General features: G+C 56.3%; 1 protein-coding gene across 8 annotated transcripts in view; it reads left to right on the forward strand.

Moving 5' to 3' along the window:
- The window catches only part of KLHL25 (kelch like family member 25), a 36,331-nt gene extending 25,738 nt beyond the window's left edge, over positions 1–10,593 (forward strand). For 7 of the 8 annotated variants that reach the window (XM_007990301.3, XM_073013053.1, XM_007990306.3 and 4 more), the window contains 2 exons: positions 90–1,894; positions 8,874–10,593. In XM_007990301.3, the coding sequence (XP_007988492.1) occupies positions 101–1,870 (1,770 nt within the window). In that variant the 5' untranslated portion in view covers positions 90–100 and the 3' untranslated portion in view covers positions 1,871–1,894; positions 8,874–10,593. Of the gene's footprint in view, positions 1–89; positions 1,895–4,255 lie in introns of all 8 variants that reach the window. The other variant, XM_073013055.1, reaches the window with a different exon arrangement.
- The last annotated feature ends 11,998 nt before the right edge of the window (positions 10,594–22,591 follow it).

The following is a 22,591-nucleotide window of genomic DNA, read 5'->3' on the forward strand; positions in this document are numbered from 1 at the left end:
GGGGGCAAGGGGGTCATGCTGAAGAGAGAGTCCTGAGAGGGCAGATGGAGAGGAGGGCTCCTCTGACCTGTGGGCTTGTTCCCCCACAGGCTGGTGCACCATGTCAGTCAGCGTCCATGAGACCCGCAAGTCGCGGAGCAGCACGGGGTCCATGAACGTCACCCTCTTCCACAAGGCCTCCCACCCGGACTGTGTGCTGGCCCACCTCAACACGCTTCGCAAGCACTGCATGTTCACTGACGTCACGCTCTGGGCGGGCGATCGTGCCTTCCCCTGTCACCGTGCCGTGCTGGCCGCCTCTAGCCGCTACTTTGAGGCCATGTTCAGCCACGGCCTGCGGGAGAGCCGGGATGACACTGTAAACTTCCAGGACAACCTGCACCCGGAGGTGCTGGAGCTGCTGCTGGACTTTGCCTACTCCTCACGCATCGCCATTAACGAGGAGAACGCTGAGTCACTGCTGGAGGCGGGCGACATGCTGCAGTTCCACGACGTGCGGGACGCCGCCGCCGAGTTCCTGGAGAAGAACCTTTTCCCCTCCAACTGCCTGGGCATGATGCTGCTCTCGGACGCCCACCAGTGCCGCCGGCTGTACGAGTTCTCCTGGCGCATGTGCCTGGTGCACTTTGAGACGGTGCGGCAGAGCGAGGACTTCAACAGCCTGTCCAAGGACACGCTGCTGGACCTCATCTCGAGTGATGAGCTGGAGACCGAGGACGAGCGGGTGGTCTTCGAGGCCATCCTCCAGTGGGTGAAGCACGACCTGGAGCCGCGGAAGGCCCACCTGCCCGAGCTCCTCCGCAGCGTGCGTCTGGCCTTGCTGCCGTCTGACTGCCTGCAGGAGGCCGTCTCCAGCGAGGCACTTCTCATGGCGGACGAGCGCACCAAGCTCATCATAGACGAGGCCCTGCGCTGCAAGACCAGGATCCTGCAGAATGACGGCGTGGTCACCAGCCCCTGTGCCCGGCCACGCAAAGCAGGCCACACGCTGCTCATCCTGGGGGGCCAGACCTTCATGTGTGACAAGATCTACCAAGTGGACCACAAGGCCAAGGAGATCATCCCCAAGGCCGACCTGCCCAGCCCCCGGAAGGAGTTCAGCGCCTCAGCGATCGGCTGCAAGGTCTATGTGACAGGGGGCAGGGGCTCCGAGAACGGGGTCTCCAAGGACGTCTGGGTGTATGACACCGTACATGAGGAATGGTCCAAGGCGGCGCCCATGCTGATTGCCCGCTTTGGCCATGGCTCAGCTGAGCTGGAGAACTGCCTCTATGTGGTGGGGGGACACACTTCTCTGGCAGGCGTCTTCCCAGCCTCCCCTTCTGTCTCCCTGAAACAAGTGGAGAAATACGACCCTGGGGCCAACAAGTGGATGATGGTGGCCCCCTTGAGGGATGGCGTCAGCAATGCCGCAGTAGTGAGTGCCAAGCTGAAGCTCTTTGTTTTTGGAGGAACCAGCATCCACCGGGACATGGTGTCCAAGGTCCAGTGCTATGACCCCTCGGAGAACAGGTGGACGATCAAGGCTGAGTGCCCCCAGCCGTGGCGGTACACAGCTGCTGCCGTCCTGGGCAGCCAGATCTTCATCATGGGAGGTGACACGGAATTCACGGCCGCCTCGGCCTACCGCTTTGACTGTGAGACCAACCAGTGGACACGGATTGGGGACATGACTGCCAAGCGCATGTCCTGCCATGCCCTGGCTTCCGGCAACAAGCTCTATGTGGTCGGGGGCTACTTTGGGACCCAGAGGTGTAAGACTCTGGACTGCTATGACCCCACTTCAGATACATGGAACTGCATCACCACGGTGCCCTACTCACTTATCCCCACGGCCTTTGTCAGCACCTGGAAGCACCTGCCTGCGTGAGGAGCACCTGCCGAGCCCAGCCAGGTGAGCCCCTGGCAGCCCACGGCCACTCTGGATCTGGAAAGGTCATGGGGGAATGCAGTCCCACCTCTTCTCAGTCTGGGTGAAGGTCACCGTGTCTTCCAGGGAGGTCTGGGTGGGCAGCAGGTGGCTGGTGTGCTCTGGAGTCAACTCCTGGCTCTGCCTTCTGTTTGCAGTTAACCTGGAGCAAATTGTTCAACCAGTCTGCAGAATGGGGACAGTAACCGTAGTTAGACCAACATGGTAGCTCCCAAACATGGCTACACTTCGGAATCACCCAGGGACATTTTGACGTGCCGTGTGGAGCATAGGTCAACCTGCAGAGTCTGAGGGTGCAGTCTCCACACAAGCCTGCTCTTACTTTTGACACCAGGTGCAACAAAGAGGGCCTCCCAAACCACCCTTGGTCAATTTTGCCAGAACGACTTAGAGAAGTCGCTGAAGGCTGCTACGCTAACAGTTCCATTTTATTACAGGGAAAGATACGGATTAAGATGAGCCAAGGGAAGAGACATGTACTAAGCCAGAGTTCAGGAGAATGGCCCCCTCCCCATGGAATCAGGACAGTGTTACTCTCCTGGCACTGATGAGTAATGATATGTATGAAGATTGCCAACCAGGCCTGGGCACGGTGGCTCATGCCTATAATCCCAGCACTTTAGGAAGGCTGAGGTGGGCAGATGACTTGAGCCTAGTGCAAGACCAGCCTGGGCAATGTTCAGAGTCAGTCCTGGCTGGGCGCGGTGGCTCATGCCTGTAATCCCAGCACTTTGGGAGGCCAAGGCAAGTGGATCACAAGGTCAGGAGATCGAGACCATCCTAGCTAACACGGTGAAACCCCGCCTCTACTAAAAATACAAAAAATGAGCCAGGCATGGTGGTGCACACCTTTAATCCCAGCTACTCAGGAGGCTGAGGTAGGAGGATCACTTGAACTTGGGAGGTGGAGCTGCAGTGAGCCAAGATCATGCCACTGCACTCCAGCCTGGGCAGCAGAGTGAGACTCCATCTCAAAAAAAAAAAAAAGATTGCCAACCGGGCATGACATCCATGTCTAAATGGTGGAGTCCCCCCAAGAACTATAAACACCAAAGCCTGCGGAACAGACAGCCTTGGTTTGAGTGCTGTTTCTTTTGGGGGCAGCTGTATGCTCACCAGCGTGCAAGGGATGGGGAGAAGTCCTTCCTCAAAACCAGCAGGCGTCTAGCTTAAGCGAGGTCATCCTCGGGGGCCTTGGAGCAGGGCTTCCTGCAGAGCAAGTGTCCGTGGGTTGCTGCCACACTGTCACTGTGTGGAATCGCTATGAAAACAGATGACACACAAGGCACTCTGGGAGGTGACGGTGGGACAGAGACACTGGGAGCAACTCGAGCCAGGCCCTGCAGACCCTGCGGTGAGGGGAAGGAACGGGCGGGAGGAACGTCTCATCTGGGGCTGGTTTAATCTCCTGAGAAGCTGAGCTGGGGACAGGGTCTTCCCGCAGCAAATAGGGGCAGGATCGGCGTGAGGTCCTGCCATGAGAGAGGGTATCCCGGCCAGCCTGGCAGGGTACTGGGGTAGATGCCAGAGAAGGGTTTTGTGCCCAACATGCTCTCTGTGGTTAGGGCCTGGGAAAGGCCAGGGTGTGTGCCACTAGCCCTTGGCCATTCTCCCGGCTCATGCTTTCCTGGGCCCCTCACCCCTGGGATAGGGGCAGGAGATCCCTGGGTGCACTCTACCTCCAGCACAAGAAGAGACTGTGGAAGATGAGCTTTCCTGCCGGAGGGAGCCGAGCCGCTTCCCACGATCCTGCAGCGCTGGGTGGTGGCACTGATCCCGGTGTGTGGGCTCAGCTTGAGGTCATAGGAACCCTGTCAGGAGCTGGCCCAAGCTGAAAAATTAATTTCCTCAGTGAGCCAGCGGCTGCCGATACAAATGCTGAACGCTGCACGCAGTGAAGGCAGTCACTCTTAGCTGGGATTGCTTCTCAATGGAAGCTGTTGGCTCAGCCGCTAACTCAGACCCAGCCAAGCCTTCGAGTCCATAAGGGGACATGGTGGCAGGCAAGGAGAGCCAAAGAACAAGCATGAGGCTGGTGAACACAGGGTGTTTGGGCTCACAGAGGCCAGCCTGAATAGGAACACCGCTTTTCTTTTTTCTTTTTTTTTTTTTGAGACAGTCTTCGCTCTGTCGCCCAGGCTGGAGTGCAGTGGCGCGATCTCGGCTCACTGCAACCTCCGCCTTTCAGGTTCAAGCAGTTCTCGTTCCTCAGCCTCTTGAGTAGCTGGGATTACAGGCGCGTGCCACCACATCTGGCTTGCTTTTCTCTTTTACAGCTTTTCTGTTTTCTTTTTTTTGAGACGGAATCTTGCTCTTCTCCCCCAGGCTGGAGTGCAATGGCACGATCTCGGCTCCCTGCAACCTCTGCCTCCTGGGTTCAAGCGATTCTCCTGCTTCAGCCTCCTGAGTAGCTGGGATTACAGGCGCCTGCCACCACGCCCAGCTAATTTTTGTATTTGTAGTAGAGATGGGGTTTCACCATGTTGGCCAGGCTGGTCTCAAGCTCCTGACCTCAGGTGATCCACCCGCCTCAGCCTCCCAAAGTGCTGGGATTACAGGTGTGAGCCACCGCACCCGGCGTTTTTTTGTTTTTTTGTTTTTTTTTTTAATCTGCACTCTTTAGAGAAAAACCAGACCTGCCAAATTTCTTGATTCCCTGAGGAGATTCCAAGAGGATACTGGCATTTCCTAATTCCCTGTTGCTGTCCTCTAGGTCATTTAGGAACCTGGGGAATGTGGCCTGTGGGAAATGGAGGTGCCTCCCACCCCAGGCCAGCCAGGATGGGCAGGATGAAGGGGCCCATGCTGCTGGCCTCAGGCGGCTAAGACCATCTCTGGTCTGAGCCTCCAGACCAGAGACTGCCCCCTGCCTACCCTCCAGGTTGGAGGCTCCCTCTCACCGGGCCCTGCCCTGTCAGCTGGACCTGGTGAACTCTCCCAGGGATTACTCTGATCCCAGGGACCCTGGAAGGGGAGCATGCATGGTGTCTTGGTTGGGACCTTCTGGCTGCTTCACCCTGGACTGGCTCAGCTTCCCTCTCTGGACAATGAGTGGAAATCGTATTACTCATAGCACTTGAATAGAGATCAAATGATTGCCAGTTTCAGAAGCAGCTTTAAAAGGGGTAGCGATGGAGGACAGGGAGATGCTGATGATGATGGTTTTGGGGTGCTGTGGGCTGCAAGGGCCTCTAGATGTCCCTGCTTAGCCCCTCCCTCTGAAAGGCCTGTCCACCCATGACTGCTGTTGCTCGGCAGGCACTTGCCCTGTGCCCACTGGAGTCGTCCTCAGTCTGTAATGGACTTGCTGTCATCAGCTCCATTTAGGGATGAGGAAGCAGACACACAGGACTGAGCCAGTCCCAGACCTGATGGGGTAGCTACTTCCAGACCTTGTCATCCCAGAGCCATGTCCCCAAGGCATTCTGGGCTGTGTGCTTCCTTGGCTGCCGCGCTGAATCCAGGTTGCTCTTAAGTTTCTGCCATTGCCCTGCGTTCCAGCTGCTGCTTTCTCATAGGCTTGACAGCGACCCAGAGACACTCCAGCAGCCCCTCCTCGCCTGAGGCCGCCCCAGTCCTGTGGCTTCTGTCCCCTCACTATGACCCTGGGTTGTTCCCATGCTCTGCAAAGCTCCTCCTGTCCAGCTTCTGCCTGGACAGCTCGGTGTCCGAGTTCTCTTCAAAGGCAGAGAGTGAGCTGGGCTCTCCATAGAAGGGCCTGCAGCACAGAAGCCGACGCCCGGGCATGCCTGGCCTCTCCCAGGTCCCCAGGAAGTGGAACCACAGTGGCTGCAGGCAGAGCTCTTGCTGCTCAGGCAGCCATTGCAGAGCTGTCAGGGCTGAGCCAGAGGAGAGCCCCCAACTCAGGCAGCTGCAGACGGGGCCTGTGATGTGGCTCTGAGTGGGAGGGGCCGAGCCCTGGAACCAGACAAGGCTCACGGGGAGCTGGGTGGAGCGCCCTTGACAAGGACGGGGCCAGGGAGGGTGGAAACAAAGCACGCCTGCCGCCTCCCCCACGCGGTGGGCCCTCCTGGTGACCATGGCGCTGCTCACTGGGCCTCACTGCCTGCAGCCCCAACCAGCGCATCGGCCACCTAGAGTGTCCTCTGGCAGTGCCTGGGCCCGAGATGGCTTCTGTGGCCACCCCACTCCCCACGTTCCCCTCCCTGACTCTGCTCTCCCAGGCAGCAGTGGGGATCAGGGTGCTGGTGAGAAGTCCAGCTCTCGCTCGTCCCCACAAGCATGGCTGAGTCTCCTGCCTCCATGCTGGGCCCAACTGCCCCTGTCCTTGGAGGCCCCTTTCCATCCATCCTGCAAGACTCTGACATAAGCTTCAGAAGCCACCAGGAGGTCCCCTGCACACTGTGGCCTCTGCACCCCAGATGTTGGCCCTGTTTGTCCACAAGCATTTGTTTTCCCTGTCCTGGCCGCTTGTTGGAACTCGTCGTAGGTGTGAGCATCTGCGTCGAGTCCCCTGTCATTCCCACAGCTGGTTGTCATAGGTCCTGCTGTTACAGGGCACCCGCTGGGACTCTGAGAGGGGAGACAGTTGGCATCATATGAACAGCGAGTCAGGGCTGGAGCAGGACTTGAGCCCTGAATGTGCCGGGAAGCTGGCCACGGGCATCTTCACATCTGCGCCCCTGGCACAAAGCACAGGCTTGGCCAGCAGCTGCCCAGAAGCAGCGGGGAATTGCTGAGCTGGAACTGGAGTGACCTCCAGGGCGGCCCCTTGCTCCAGTGTTGCGGTTGGATCCACAGCCTAGGGGACAGTAGCCAGTGGCCACAGGAGGCCCCGTTACCCACTAAGGGTGGTCTTGCTATGAACATTCTCTCCTTTTCCTTCTCTCCCACTGGCTACCCCCTACTCCAGGCCCTTTAAGGCACAGCCCCCCAACCCTTCTCTCCCACCTGCCTCCAGCATGGGGGGCTGCCGAATGCAAGGCAGGCGTCCAGCTGCCGACAGCATGTCTTCTCTTCACAGGTGTTTTTGGAGCCTGGTCACTGGGGTGCAGGGCAGGGCTCATTAATCCTCTGTGGGCTCCGTCACTGCTGCAGGAGGGACAGTGCGGCACATTCCCTCCTGTCTTAAAAGAAGTTGCTACAGATGGGAAATCCCAGAGCACAGGCCTGAGGGTTTCTGCCAGCCTCGAGGGTTGGGCCTGGCTAAGCGAGTGCCCAGGATGGAGTCCGTCCGTCCAGGCGTCAGCAGTCATTCGTTCCTGTGCCAGCCTGGGGGATAGCACCATCCCCCCCTCGATGGGGCAGGCTGCATCCAAGCGGGGCAGGCCCTACACCAACAACCCACAGGGTACACGTCGGCCAGGGCCTGCCGCACACAGGAAGTGCAGGGCGGCCGCTGACCCCTGTCCCCTCTGCAGGCTGGAGGGTTAGCCCATTTCACAGATGAGGAGGCCAGGCCCAGGGAGCACCTGCCAAAAATTAAAGGGCCCAGCCTGAGAGGGAACACAGGAGCCTGGCCCCGAGGCTCCCCAACCCCTGTGCTTCTGGCTGTCATCTGTATTCTTCTCAGCAACTCAGGGTGCCCTGGGGGACACCCCCAGGTAGGTGGGGTGGCTGTTTAGTTCCAGGTAACAGGCCTTGCCCTGAAGGGAACACATGTCAGCATGTGGCGTGCTGGGACAGGGCCAAGACCCGGCAGCCAGGCCCCAAAGGTTCGGGTTTGCTGTGTTAGAGCACCTCAGGATGGTTAGGGCCCCTGTGACCCCAGCTTCACACTTGTGAGGAGCTTGAAGGGATTTGGGGGCCTTCTCAGTCACCCAACCCAGCCTCTGTGTCTGGAAACAACTTGACCACCTGGGGAGGGCAGCATTCCTGCAGAGTAGCCTTCAGAGCGCAGAGGGCCCAGCACTGTGAGGGAGGGAGAGGTGTACCCCGCTTAAAGGGGACAGTCCCATGGTGCTGGCTTCAGTGTTTTAATTGAAATGTGACTAAGGTTACTTAGATACACACAAGCATGCAACTAGTAAAGTCCCTTATGTTCTCGTTCTTACACAACTGTAAAACGAACACGTACAGGTTAAATACAGCCAAGGCCAAAAACCCCGGACAGCGTCGCCATTAATCACTGCTTTGCTGAGGCCCCTTGCCTCGTGGAGTGGATGAACACGCAGGGTTGCTAGAGCGCTCTGCCTGCCTGTGCTCCCCTGTGTAAGAAGGCTCACCTTTTCCCATTTCAGGGCCTCGAAGTGGTATGTGAGAGGGAACTTCTATGAGGGGAATTGGCTCACTTGGTGATGGAGGCTGAGAAGCCCCATGATAGGCTGCAAGCTGCAGAACCAGGAGAGCCGGGGGCAGTCCTCAGCCCAGCTACAAAGATCCAAGAGCCTGGGGTGGGGATGGGGTGGTGGGCAGCAAGTCTCAGAGGCCAGAGGACCTGGAGCTCTGATGCCCGATGGCAGAGAAAGAGCAACCTAGCTCTAGAAGAAAGAAACCTGATTTCCCGTTTCCTTAGCTTTTTATTCTACCAGGGCCCCAGCCCATCCTATGGTGCTCACCTGCACTGAGGGCAGATCTTCACCCGGGCCACGGCTCTGGCGCTGGTTGCCTCTGGAAGCACCCACACAGACTCACCAGGGCAGCCCAGCCATTCGAATCAAGTGCCAGGCCGCCTGGGTTTCCCTTCCAGGAGAAGAGGGCCAGGCTCCATGCCTGCTGCAGCACTGAGAATACATAATGCATCCCCGGGGTCTGGGTATCCCCGAATCCAATCAAGTTGACACCTGAGTCATCCGAGTGTGGCGGATGAAAGCAGGCCTGGGGTGCCTGAATCACCGGACTGCGCTGCTGGTGAATGGTGGATCCAGCGTTCTCATGCCCAAGCCTCATGGGCAGCTGCCTCGTTGTCATTTTGTTTCAGATCAGGTCAGAACAAAACAATGTGGCCACTGATTGATTTTCTCTTTCTCTCCTCCTTCCACAGCCCGCGGCCCTCAGTGTCACAGCGTGGCCTTGGCTTATGTGCCACAGCAGGAGCTAAGCGGGTCCTGGACCAGCTCTCCGGAGGTGGAAGGGGCCCCGCCAGCTCTGGGGAGCAGCAGCCTTGGGCTGTTCGGAGCTTTAGGCACAAGAAGAGAAGCATCTCTTGCATCTGTGCCCCTGGGGGCCTCTTCAGCTTTGCAGTGGTTTATAGGAAGACATACCTCCCGGAGGGGCATGGACTGCCACCAGGACTGACCCTGGCGTCGGGAGGAGGACACTTGCAGAGCCTTGAGATCACCTGTGTGGCAGGTCCTGGACTGGGGCCGGGCAGGCAGGGACAGGGAGGAGCCCCTGGTGGCTTTCAGGGCTGCAGCACTGCCACACATCCCTTTCCTCCCGGCCCGCCTTGCTGGGGCACTACTGCCGTCTGTAGATGGTGTCCCAGGCCTGGGAAACCAGGTTCCCAGGGGTTGAGACCAGAAGGTTGATGAGCAGAGAACCCAGGACAGATTTTATAAGGTGCAGAAACTGCAGGGGGGCCTCAGTGACGTCCACGAGGCAATAAGGCTAATTGCCTTATTTGCTAATAAGAGCAAAGGACACCCAGACCTCCAAGGTTTGTGGGCCCCTGCCACGAAGCTGTAAGTCCCAGCCCACCCACTCAGGGCCTTGCCCAGTGCTGTGGCCTGGTGGGGACACAGATGCTCTGGCCACTCAGTGGAGCTGGGCCTGCAGCAGACTCAGGACTCCGAGTGCCCTGGGGGTCACCCCTCACATCCCCTCCTCTGAGCCCACCCTGAGAGGCAGCAGTGACCCCCGTGGTACACACGTGCCAACAGCACTGAGGGCTTCTCCCCGGGAGACCACGCTGCCCTCCAAGACCAGGGGCAGCTGTAAGCTGGAGATAGCAGAGGGACCCCAGGGAGTCCCCTGCAGACCCCACCAGGGCCGCATCCGTCTCAGTTTGGGGGACAGTGATGGGGCCCTCACCATCCTCTTGAATCTTGGCCCCCATTTGCGCCCTGAGCTCCAGGGTAAGAATGGCCGTGAGAGAACCGCTGAACATTTGTTCATTGCTGTCACCTCCTGAGTCACTGGGGTCCCTCAGCAGAACCTCCCTGACACCTGGGCTGTGGAGAGGTTGGTGCTTGTCAGTGACCACCCTAATGCCTCTCACTCAGTCCTAACCCCCTGTTTGAGGGGGAGGGGTGTTGGTGCCTTGACGGGGCTGGGTAGGGTGTCCAAACTTGTGGCTTCCCAGGCACCTGCAGTGTGAACACTGCTTGACTGGCTCAGGGTTAGGGCTGCAGAGGGGGCTGTGCCACAAACCAGTTACGCAGCCCTGAGTGTCCCCATGCCTTGGTGCGGGTCCTGGAGGCCTCTTGGGGGTGGGACCTTTGGGCAGGGTTTGCCCACTGATGCGCCCCCCACCATGGGGCCCTGGCTGCATGGGGCTCCTTGGACCCCACAGACCCTGCAGACCCCACCTGTGTCAGGCCGGTTGCCCGAAGACACTTGGCTGTGGTCCCCGGGGATGGCTTTGCTGGCACACTCAGGAGCCCGGCCGCGGGGCTGCAGGGAGTGTACCTGGACCCGTGGCGTTGCTTCATTGAGATAAAGAACACTTACCACGTAGCACAAAGGACGGGCCATGGTGCTTTCCCCGAAAGTTGTGTTGAGTTTTTATCAGTTTCCTAACTTAATAAAGAGTTGAGAACATTCTTGGCCTGCCTTGTGTGCTGGTCTTACTCTTGGAGACATTCCTGTTGGCTGACTTCAGTCCTGTCCCACCAGCCAAGGCTCAGGCCTGCCTGCTGGCGTCTGCCCCTCTCATGAGCTGGGAAGGGGGACCCACCCGGATGAGAGGTCTCCCCATTCCTGTCTCCTCCTGAAGTTACTTCAGAAGCCGTGAAGTTGATTCTGTGGAGAGCCCTGATCCTGTCTGCCCCTCCTCTGGAGGGCGATTCTCTCTTGGAAACTAGTAAATAGAAGCTGGGAATGTCATTCCATCCACTTGAAAAGGCAGAACCTCCAGTTGATGCTCCTTTGTCTGAAAATAACCCAAGCGCCATTCAGAGGGGCAAAACGGCTCCAGGAGGCAGCTCTGCGGTCTGAGCGACAGCTCACAGCACCATTGTGCCCATTGGTTGCACTGTGGGTCCTGGTCTACCTGCCCTCCTTGTGTGTTTTCATAGTCACCATGAACCTCATGAGCTCAAGCATACGCCCACGGGGTAAACATCGTGTTCTGTGTTTTGTGGTCTCACCTTCAGGCGCCCCTCAGACAGCGGGCAGCCCAAGAAGGTCATGCTGTGGCGCAGCCTGCGTGCAGGGTGGCTGTGCTGTGAACGGGAACCCGGAGGTGCCCCAGCACGGTGGCTCTCAGCGGTGGCTTCCATGGTGCTCAGTGGTGTGCTGGCCCACAAAATCCAAATGGCGCCTTCACGGTGTAACAAGTGCTCTGATGCTGGCGTAGGGGCGTGACGTCACATTCCTTAGAAAATGGAATGATCTTGAGTGGGTTTGTCTCAGAGGTGAGTATGGTGCGTGTACGAGGGCCAAGAGCAGAGGGCCTCGTCCGTCCCCCTGCCCAGAGGTGCAGCCCTGGGAGGGGTGTCCTAGGACTCGTCTCACACTGTCAGCTCCTGCAGCAGTGGTGGGGACCACAGGTGAACGCCACCACTTCCATACAGGCCTGAGCGCTTCACTCTGGCCAGCGCTTCACATCCAAAGGCAGAAGTTGGCTCCAGCTAGAGTCCTGTGAGTACAGCTCAGACAGCAGCAGAGGTGAAGTTCCCTGTCACGCAGTCACAGGGTGAGTGTGAGCCAGCCGTGGCCCACAGGGCGCCAGCGTTGCACGCCACCCCCTCTCTCCCTGCTCTGCCGTCTTCCATGCAATGCAGCGGTTTCCTGGTCCACCCTGGCCATCCCAGCCCCGGCTGTCCCATCGGCATTCCAGCCAGTGGGAAGGGGAGGAGAGAAAGTGATGGGCAAGCCTGTTTTAAGGGCATGGCCCAGAAGTTGCACCATAACTTCTGCATTCTCCTGGCAGCTAGAACTCAGTCACATCCATGCCTGATTGCGAGCGGGACTGGAAAGTGCCCTGAGGAAACTCCAGGGCTCCAACACAACTAAAGGGAACATAGATATTAGACAGGTAGCAGCCTCTTCCTCTACATGCTGGGTCAGGGCTGGAAGGAACCTGGGCACGCCGCCCTGCCTCCCGCTTCTCTGGGAGCATGCAGAGCCACCGTCTGCCAACATCCTGGCTCTTGTCAAACCCTTCTTGTCAAGCAATTGTCAAGCCCCGATTGTGTGCTGCTCACTGGCCAGTGCTTTGCATAATTACCTCCTTTAACCTTCGCAGTGACCCCTGGAGGCAGATATTCTTGTCGTCTTCTTGCTGATGAAGAAATGGGCCCAGAGGTCACAGTAACTTGCCCAAGGTCTCATTCTAGGAGGAGGAGGAGGAGGCAATACAGTGGCAACTGACAGAATGTGGACTCTGGAGCTAGGCCCACCTGGGTTTGGGTTCAAGCTCTCATGTATGGCTCTCATGTATGTACAAGCTTGGTTAAACCACTTGATTCTCTGACACAGGCTTAATGATAGCAGGGTTAAGAGTTGAGGTCGAGTTCCATAAAGCACTAAACACCATGACCAACGCCCAGATAGCCCGTTACCGGGAGAGAATGGCCGCCACGTTGCAGCAGTGGAACTGGGATTTGAAACCAAGCCATATGCTACATTGTGGGGGGCTGGGAGTGGTGTTGCTTCCAGTCATTACCCAGCAGGCCTAGCTCCATGTTCCTTGGCCTTCCAGGGGTCAGACTGAGTCTGGGACAGGGCTTGGGGAGGGGAGAAGCCACCCTCCCCATCGGTAATGGGGCAAGGCCTCTCTGGAAACTTTGGGCCCAGAATGGCCAGTGGAGCTTTCCTTGGTTGCGCCTGATGCGGGAAAGAAAACAGGTCGTCTTGGAGGCTTTGGCATCCTGAGAGCCTGCCTGGGGGACTGTCAAGTTGCCAAGGGCAAGGAGAGGGTAGCCAACTGCCTCCTCCACCTGGCTGTTCAGCCAGGTGTCCCTGCCTTCAAAGGACACTTCTTTGGCCAGGAACTGACAAGAATGAGCCCAGAGTCATTCACCCCAAAGGTGTGTGGCAGCCGCCCCTTGCTTAACACCCAAGGCTGTAAATCCTAGTGGGGAAAGAGGCAGCCTCTTCAGAAGCAATTGTGTAATGAGCGCAGCTTGCAAAGAACCTCAGTTCTTCTGGATCATCACTAGGGGGATATTTTGCAGAGTAAGAAACTTGCATGCCCCGTCCATCATGTCCCAGCCCCGGCCCCAATCCCAGCCCCGATGGATCTGCCTGGTCTCTCCTTCAGGAGGTGGAAATTATGGCTGAATTATGGAAGAGGTGGTCTCTTCCAACTTGAAGAGACCATGAAGGTGATCGGCCCCCAGCTCCTCTTCTGCCCTCAGGCCCAGCCCTACCTGGCATGCAGCTTGTCCCGCCCATGGTATCTGCAGAGGTTCAGGCCCTGCCCAGGGAGCCAGGGTGATTCGGGTGAATTTCTCAGAGTGGGCACAGTATTGTCCTGCATTTTCCCTTGCCTTGTTGGGCTTTGGGATGTGGCTTTGCCTCACTGAGGGTCAAGGAAAAGCCTAGAACAGGCCGCAGGCTTCTTAACTTGGGATTTGGGATCAAATTCAGGGGATCCATGCACTTGGGTGGGAGAAAAATGACATATTTATTTTCACTAACCTCTGACTGAGGTTAGTGATCAAGTGATCCACCCGCCTCAGCCTCCCAAAGTACTGGGATTAGAGAGCCACCTCGCCTAGCCCAAGGTCGCTGTTGAGGTCACCATTTTAAAGCTGAGGAAACACGCTCAGCATGGCAGCAGAAGCTCTGGTGGTTTCTGTGTGTCTGGCCCCAGCTGCCCAGGCCCCCTGAACCCGAGGGGCCTTGCTGTGGCCCTGGGATTGGCCTGGGTTTGGAACCTGGCACTCGGGACCCTGAGGGTTTGCAGCAGTAGGGGAGCAGTGGCTTTTTTGAGTTGAATTGAGTAGGGCTGGACTCCTTTTCTGTCCTTCTGCAGGTAAAGGAGATGAGCAGTGTTGCTCTGGTACCCAGAGAAGCTTCCAGGCACTCCTGGGTTGCACGATAGATTATGTAATTCTATTGATGGGCACCAGCTCCATGCCAGGCCCCAGGGCTCCAAAGCCATTTCCAGGTAGACTCATCACGGCTTCCCCACTCAGCTTGCAGCGCTGGTGGGGAACCAGGGAAGTTGGGAGCAAGAGAGACACATCCCGCCAAGCCCACCCTGTGGTGGCTCTACCAGCGTCGAGACTGCAGAGCGAACAGGACGGCAGTCTTATCCTGACCACATGCATTCAGGAGAAATGCAGGCTCCAAGAGCAAGTGCCATGAATGGCTTCACCACGGCTTCTCTTTCTTCACATGGGCTCCTGTGAGCTTTCGCAAAGCTTCCAAAGCTGGCCCCGCTTCTCTCCCCTCTGCAGAGTGAACATTGAGGCGCTCTGTGTGTCTCATCTGTGCAACCCTAACTAGGGCCTCATCAAAGACTAGCAAGGAGCAGGTCCTGTCTCTTCCTCTCTCCGCCTCTCCACTTCCCATGGAGAATAGTGAGATTTTTAAAATGAGAGTTGAAGCCATACCGAAAAGCCCGGTGCTGTTAAATGCAGCTGTGACATTTGCCTGAGAGCAGTGGCCAGTTGGCGGGGGTTGGGGGTTCAGCTCCCAGTCTGCCCTCCAAGCTGGTGTTGCCAGCTGTGGCTGCCTCTTCGCTGTAGGCCTGCGAGGTCCCTGCCATGCCTGTCTCTTCCTCCTCCCAGCAGGAGTGTGAGCTCTGCTCTGGGGTCAAGGCCAGACCTTGGCAGCCCATGTGCTTGGCTCCCCCAGCTTAGCCTCAGGATGTGGGTCCTCAGTTTGCACTGTGCAGCGTCGGGGGCCACACTGCAGTCAAGCCAGCTGGGTGCAAACAGCAGCTCTTCCTCTACTTGGCGGCCCTCCTGGGGAAGGTCCCTCTGCCCCTGTAACTTCATTTCCTCATTCGTAACAAAGAAACATGGAACAGATCATATTGCTTGTTGTAAGGATTGAAGTAAATCAGGTAAAGGGGCTACTAGATTTCCGTCAACGATGTCCATTTCCTTTGCCCCATATACGTTTTCAACTTGAGTAAAGAGTGTGTGTGTGTGTGTGTGTGTGTGTGTAAAAATTGAAAGAAGAAAGCATTCCAGCTTTTCTGGGGAGTTGAAGGCAATTTCAATAAAAATACATGTTTCTGGCCAGGTACGGTGGTTCATACCTGTAATCCCAGCACTTCGGGAAGCTAAGGCAAGTGGATCACTGGAGGTCAGGAGTTTGAGACCAGCCTGGCCGACATGGTGAAACCCCCGTCGTGGCAGGCGCTTGTAGTCCCAGCTACTCAGGAGGCTGAGGCAGGAGAATCGCTTGAACCTAGGAGGCAGAGGTTGTAGTGAGCCGAGATTGCACCACTGCCCTCCAGCCAGGGTGACAGAGTGTGACTCTGTCTCAAAACAAAAAACAACAACAACAAAAAATTTCCGTTTTAGCTGTGGCTGCCAGGAAGCCCAGAGCCCACCAGGAGGTTCCTCACAGAGGCGTGTCGTCCCTCCTGTTGGCAGGAGTGCTTTGTCCTCCTTCCGTGGCTTGAAATTGTATGAGCCACCCCAGAGAAACGGTTACTGCCATCACAGGGTTTAAAGGACCTCGACTTCTGCTTGGAAAGCATGCAGAGTCTTACAAAACTTTCTGTGACTTCCTGATTTTCAGACTTTTTTGGGAGGCTGGCCGCCTCCAGGAAGACTGATTTGCTGTGTTGCTGGTGGGGACAGTCACCCCCAGGTCCAAGCCTCAGTGTGATGACTGAAAGAAGACTGCACGGGTTGGGCGCTTTGCTCAGTACATGCTGAGCCCCAAGGGTTAGGCCGTGGCTTGGCAGATCTTCCCCAGGCGACCTAGAATGTCACTGGGCATGAGCTGGGTTTGTCCAGGCTTGTCTAGCTGGAGTCAGGGCTAGCGGGTGAGGAGGTGTTTCTCTCTCTCGCCAGGTAAAAGCCAGGGCTTCAAATGCTTGTGGTGATGGAGAAAGAGCAGGAAGACACCAGGGCCCCACCTTCCTTGGGGGGAAGTGGCCTGGCACACAGGGCTCCCACCGCAGAGAGGAGCTTTGTGATGGGCCCCAGGCTGGGCGAGTCCTGAGGAACTCCTCTGGGATCTGGGGATGCGCTTTCCCAGAACCGTGCCTCTGCCCGTGCCTGTTCCTCCTTTCCCACCTTTCTTCCTCAATCACCCTTCTTTCGTTTCACAAAAGGAAGTTCTCTCTTGTCCCTCCTGAAACTCATTGTGGTGCATTGCTCAGGGTGTAAAAATATCTGGGGCACCAAATGGATGTGTTAAGGTTGAGCAGCATGAGGGAAAAGTGGATTGCAAAGCATATGGTTGTTAAACAGGGCAGTGCCTTTTGGAATTCAATTGACAAGCACATGGCAAGGTTCCATATCTTTGTGTGTCCATCTGCTCACCTGCCTGTCCATCCACACATGCATCCACCCATCTACCCACCCATGCATTCACCCATCCACCTGCCCACGCACCCACTCATCAGCCTACCCACCATTCATTCATCCACCCATCCACCCATCCACCTGTCCGTCCGTCCGTCCATCCATCCATCCATCCATCCATCCATCCATCCATCCATCCATCCATCTACTCATTCATCCTACCTCCCTCCCTCCCTATTATTAACTTAAGTCATAATTCAGAAGTGAGATGGTTGTCACTAAATAACATTTTTAGTTGTCGACTAAATAACATTTTAATTTTAATTTAAAAGCAATCAAACTTTTAATGGAAATTGAATTCTGAATTGGCCAATGAATTTGCCAAGTACTGGCTTTGCGAATGAGGTCACATGGTGGGCATTTTCTATAAGTTGAACAACTTAAGCCTTTAGCCCTAAATATATTTGAAGCATGAAAATAATGTCCCAAATTATGTACTTGGTAACAGTTACACTTGTGATACCATTTGAGAGCTAGACATAAAACCATGTGAAAGGTACATGGTGGTTCACATTTGTTTTAGGAGGACACGTGAACCAAAAGTGCGGATCAGTGACCGTGTCTTCCCTTCAGAAGCCAGCACAGAGCTGGGTGTGGGACTTAGCTGGACTTGCTCTCTGCCTTTTGGGATGAGGTATGGCTGATGCCTTGATGTGGAGGAGGAAGCAGTGGCATCGAGCCCATGCCCATAGTTGGCCTGAGGCCCACTCAGCACCTAGTGCCAACCCAGGGCAGTAAGAGGAGGCAGGAATTCCAGGAATGAGCCGGCTGGCCCTGGGCTGGTTCCGACAGGCTCCCTGCCCTGGCAGAGGCTCCAAATCTGAGGTTCCTTCCACAGGATGCCAGGCCAGGTGCAGCGATGGGGTTGGGAGTTTAAGGTAGGGACAGGAAGGGGGTGACCCTGTAACCCGAAACACTTCAGTTGTCTCATTTCAAATACCCGTGCATGGAAATAAACTAATGACATTATTGCACAGAAAATGCTGTGTGACCATCCACCATAGAGAGTTAGTGACTTGGAAAGATGCTTACGACATAAAGTGGAAAAAGGCAGGACGACCCATTATATAAAATAAACTATGTGTGTTTATAGAAAAGAGACCGGGAGGGTGGACCACCGTGTGAATTGTGCTTATTTCTAGAAGTTCACTGTAGGTGATTTTTAGAAACAGCCTTACTGAATTATAATTGATGTACAAATAAACTTCACAGAAACTATACAGTTTTGTAGACTGTGACATATATACCCATGAAACTTTCATCACAATCGTCGTAGTGACATCACCCATGAAAGCTTCCTTATGCCCCTTGTTAATATGAATAACAGTTTTATCAAGACATAATTCACATACCATACAATCCACGCATTGAAAGGGTACAGTCGGCCAGGCGCTCATGTCTGTAATTCCAGCACTTTGGGAGGCCGAGGTGGGCACATCGCTTGAGGTCAGAAGTTTGAGACCAGCCTGACCAACATGGCAAAACCCCATCTCTACTAGAAATACAAAATTAGCCATGCGTGATGCATGTGCCTGTAATCCCAGCTACTCAGGAGACTGAGGCTGGATAAGCGCTTGAACCCGGGAGGCAGAGGTTGCAGTGAACTGAGATTGTGCCATTGCATTCCAGCCTGGGCAACAGAGCAAGACTCCATCTCAAAAAAAAAAAAAAAAAAAAAAAGAATGCAAATTCTTTGGCTTCAGCTTTGCATAGTCTGATTCATTACATCTGGGGCTGGGCCCAGGGATATGCATTTTAACCAACAGTCCAGATCATTCTAAAGCAGGAGGCCCAGGCCCTTTGGAAAACACTGGTCTAAGGGGGAAATCCCAGGTCTGCTGTCAGAGATGTGGGTTTGTGCCTGGCTCTGGCTGGGCCAATTGCTGAGCTCCATGAGCCCTGTGATCACCCGCCAATGGGGAGACTCGATCCGATCCCCCTTCAGGACGTCACGTACCCCGAGATCACGGGTAGGAGGCTCCTGTGGCTTTCCCAGTGAGTGCCCCCCTCTATCGACCTCTGAGGCCCGAGAGAACTAATTCCAAGAAGTCAAAATATTGAAAAACTTTCTTAGACGCAGATGAGTCTGAAACCACGTGGAATCCTCCAAATCACAGGAAGTGCTCACACCTGGCAGGCCTGCTGTTGGGAACTGTGAGGACATTAATCAAGTTCAGCCTCCATGTTGTCATTCCCTTCCTGCCAAGCAGGACGAAAGGGTGTATATTTTTCTTACAATAACTGTATGGGGTAGGTGTCATCCCATTTTATAAATAAACTGTAGTGCAGAGAGGTTAAGCCTGTTGCCTCAGGACACAGGCGTGGGGGCCCAGCGTGTGAACTTCATCTGTTTCCAGACCTAGCAGGTTGACTCTTCAGCCTGCCTTCCCTGAGCGACTCTCATCCCAGTGGGAGAGGGTGAGAGCCCCTGGGCTCCCTGGTCCTAGACAGGGTCCCAGCAGCCTGGCCCACTTTCAGCTAAAAGCCCCTGGTTGGGGTGGGGCTCAGCTGCCTTTGGCTGGGACTGAGCTGTCCTGCAAGCCTCTGGGCCGTCCAGCTGGAGGCCCCCAGCAGGGGCAAGCATTCTGAGACCACTGGAACAATATCCGCCCTCCAGACTCGGCCCTGCTGGCGGCACAGTGGGGTCCCCCCAGGCTCCTGGGATAGCCCTGGCCATCCCTGATTCCCAGGACCCAGCTCTGGAATGAAGTGTGGGTGAGGAGGCCTTCAGCCCACTTCCAGGGCAGCAGGCAAAGGAGGGCTCAGCACTGCGCTGGCCTGGAGTGAGCTGGGGAGATCCAGGTATCTCTGTGTAAGGGGCAGGCCTGTGGGTAAGGGAGCAGACGGGAAGGTGGGGAGAAGTTTGACCTGGCTGTCAGGGAGGGCTTCCTAGAGGAAGTGACAGTTAACCTGAGCTAAGCTAAGGGAGGTGGAGGTGGCTGCTCTGAGGCAGATTGCATCTGTGTGTGTGTGGCTGTGTGCTGCCCAGGAAGATGGAGAAGACTGAGTCTGCCCACCGGAGAGCTCTCTTCAGACTCTTCATGAATCTGGGGCCACTGTCATGGCAGCTGTCCCACGACTCCCCTGACATGCTTCCAGATGAGTGTGCTGGGCCCCAGACCAAGCACTTCGCTCATCTCTTCAGCATCATGATGGATGTGCGCGCCACCTGCAGACTCTGCAGTCCCTTCTGAAAGAGGAAATGGAGACAGAGGTTTAATAGCTTGGCCACTCGGCTACGAGCGGCAGGCCTGGAGTCTGTGTCCATCCTGGTGCCTCTGAGTGGCCCCCTCAGCCCCTGTCCACAGCCCTCCCCGACAGAGGGGACCCCAGCATGGCCCTCTCCCAGGCTCCTCAGGGCAGGCAGCTCTGCTTCACTTGCCCAGCAGCCCTCTCCTTTGGACCACAGAGAAGAACCGAGGTTGTCCAGGCAACCGCCACCTCAAACAGTCCAGGAACAGCTTAAAGGGAAGCGGTGACCCGGGGAGGAAGGGAGAGAAAAGCAGGCTGGCTTCCAGCTGGTCCATTCCAAGGAGCCACGTTATGACCCCCTCCCCACAACTCTCCCACTGAGGCCTCCGGGTTCCTTATCCCCGGCGGGGTCCGGATGCTGTTCCCCAGGAAGAAGGAAAGTTTCCCAAAGGCATGGGGAGAGGGGGTAGCCTACACATCTGTGGGGCTGGGGCTGTGTAGAGCAGCCATTACCATATGAAAGGAGGAGGCTTGAGCGGTGGTGGGAGGGGCCAAAGCTGTCACTTGGATACCAAAGGCAGCTGGGGATGGCGGAGGGGGCCGGGGCGGGGAGGCAGCGACAGAGGGCCCCAAACTGGGGGGAGGGAGTAGGCTGCTGGGGCCACATCCTACCCATTTAGGGCACACACCACTTCCTCCCACTTGCGACTCTTCTCTGGCCCGGGGGGACACTCACAGAGGTGGCAGGACGCTGCTGGAACTGGACTGCTCCAGGACCCTCTGGGTGACCTGCCACTGTGCCCCTGAAGAAATAGAGTCAAATTTTAAGGACAAAGGGGTAGCCTAAGACTCCAAAGAACAGGAACTGTGGCGGGAACGGGGAGGTGGGGGGCTTGGGGAGGCACTTCTTGCTGTGTAGTGGCTGGATGAGGGGCTGTCACCCCCAGGCAGGGAGTTCAGGGAGTTCCAGGTCTGAGGTGTAACAATCTGCAGCTCAGCTCGCCTGCGCTCTGCTTCTGTGGCTGCTTCCAAGGAAATCGCAAGGCTTGCACGCTGCATGCCTCCTCTCCTCCCAAGCTCCTCCCTGGCCTTTGCTTTTTGGGGCCTCCTAATGTCCTCCCCACACTTCCGGTTTAGATCTCTGTCTTGCAGCATCAGCAACTCCCACTTCCTTTCCGGCGGGCCGTGGCTGCCTCTGGCATCTCCTGCTAGTTCACAGGCGGCCGCCCCTAGGCCTCGGGCTTTCCCTGGGGACGAGGGACCTTCGAATGGAAAATGGCCACTTTGGTAGGAGCCACTTGGCGGCCAGGTCTGTGCTGCGGCAGAGGCTCTGGGCACAGCAGCCTCCATCAGGAGTGGGCAGAGGCTTCCGTCCCTATTGAGTGGCTGTCTAGTGTTCTTGGGGCCCTCTGCGCTTTGTCGCTCTGCTGTTCTGGAAGAGAAGAATGGAACCTTCTCGCTCTTCTTGCCTCCCAGACAGCCTGTCCCTGGCTCAGAACCAATTGCGGTGGAAAGCGGAGGGAGGCAGGCCATGGGAACCACTCCTCTTGCCCTGCTGAGCGTGTCTGGGTGGATGAGGGCCACCACGGACCCAGGCCGGGATGACTGCTGTGGGGGAGGAGACCGCCGGGGCAGCAGTGACAGCCAAGAGTAGCGAGCGAGAGAGAAAAGACCAGTGTTTACTGGCTTGCGGGGAGGCAGCTATCACCAGGGCTACAAGACTCTGTGCAGAAACACGTGCACTTCCAAGTTTGTGGTAAAATGAAAGACACTTGGCAGCTGGGCAGGACTTTTGTTTTTGTTTTTTTTTTTGAGGAGTCTCACTCTGTCGCCAGGCTGGAGTGCAGTGGTGCCATCTTGGCTCACTGCAACCTCCACCTCCCGGGTTCAAGCGATTCTCCTGCCTCAGCCTCCCGAGTAGCTGGGACTACAGGCGCATGCCACCCTGCCCAGCTAATTTTTTTTTTTTTTTTTTGAGACAAAGTCTCACTCTGTTGGCCAGGCTGGAGTGCAGTGGCATGATCTCGGCTCACTGCAACCTCTGCCTTCCAGGCTCAAGCAATTCTGCCTCAGCCTCCCGAGTAGCTGGGATTACAGGTATGTGCCACCACGCCTGGCTAATTTTTGTATTTTTAGTAGAGACGGGGTTTCACCATATTGACCAGGCTGGTCTTGAACCCCTGAGCTCAAGTGATCTACCCGCCTTGGCCTCCCGAAGTGTTGGGATTACAGGCGCGAGCCACCGCGCCTGGCCAGGACTTTCTTTCTGGTGACTGGGTCAGGGAGGGCCAGGGAGCTGGGAAGTGGCAGAGCGGGGACTCCGGGCAGCTTTGCCCAGGTTCTCTGCATTACTGTGAGTGGCACAGTTCTCCAAGGCCCAGCTGGATTTAAGGGCCTTCCTATAGGTCTAGAAAGTTCAGACTCGAGCGCAGACTCGAAGAAGAGTAGGAAGCCAGTAATCTAAAAAAGGCAGGCACAGGCTGTGCTGGTGGAGCCAGTGACAGCTAGAGCCCTGTGTGTCTCCAGGGCAGACCCGGCATTCCGGGGTCAGACCCGGTGATTTCACCCGGAAGCTACAAGTAGAGACGATCTTTCTTCTTGAATTAGTTTCTGGCAGTTGCTCTAGTTTGGGGGTGGGATGGGGTGGAGAATGTTAGTGAAGGAAGAGAAATGAACATGAAGGGAAGTCGTAGGCTCTATAACAAAGTTCTTGTTCACTGTACTGATTTATCTGGAAATACAAAGTTTGGGCTCTTGGCATAAACTCTGACTTTAGGGCTGATCCGTCGCTCTCTCGGTTTGGGTTCCGCTGAGAGAGAGAGAGAGAGAGAGAGAGAGAGAGAGAGAGAGAGAGAGGATGGGGAGTATCCCTTCTACAGGAACCAGGAACAGGAATAAATCACAGCAC

Source organism: Chlorocebus sabaeus, chromosome 29 (assembly GCF_047675955.1).
Source record: "Chlorocebus sabaeus isolate Y175 chromosome 29, mChlSab1.0.hap1, whole genome shotgun sequence".
In the NCBI taxonomy this organism is placed as follows: domain Eukaryota; kingdom Metazoa; phylum Chordata; class Mammalia; order Primates; family Cercopithecidae; genus Chlorocebus; species Chlorocebus sabaeus.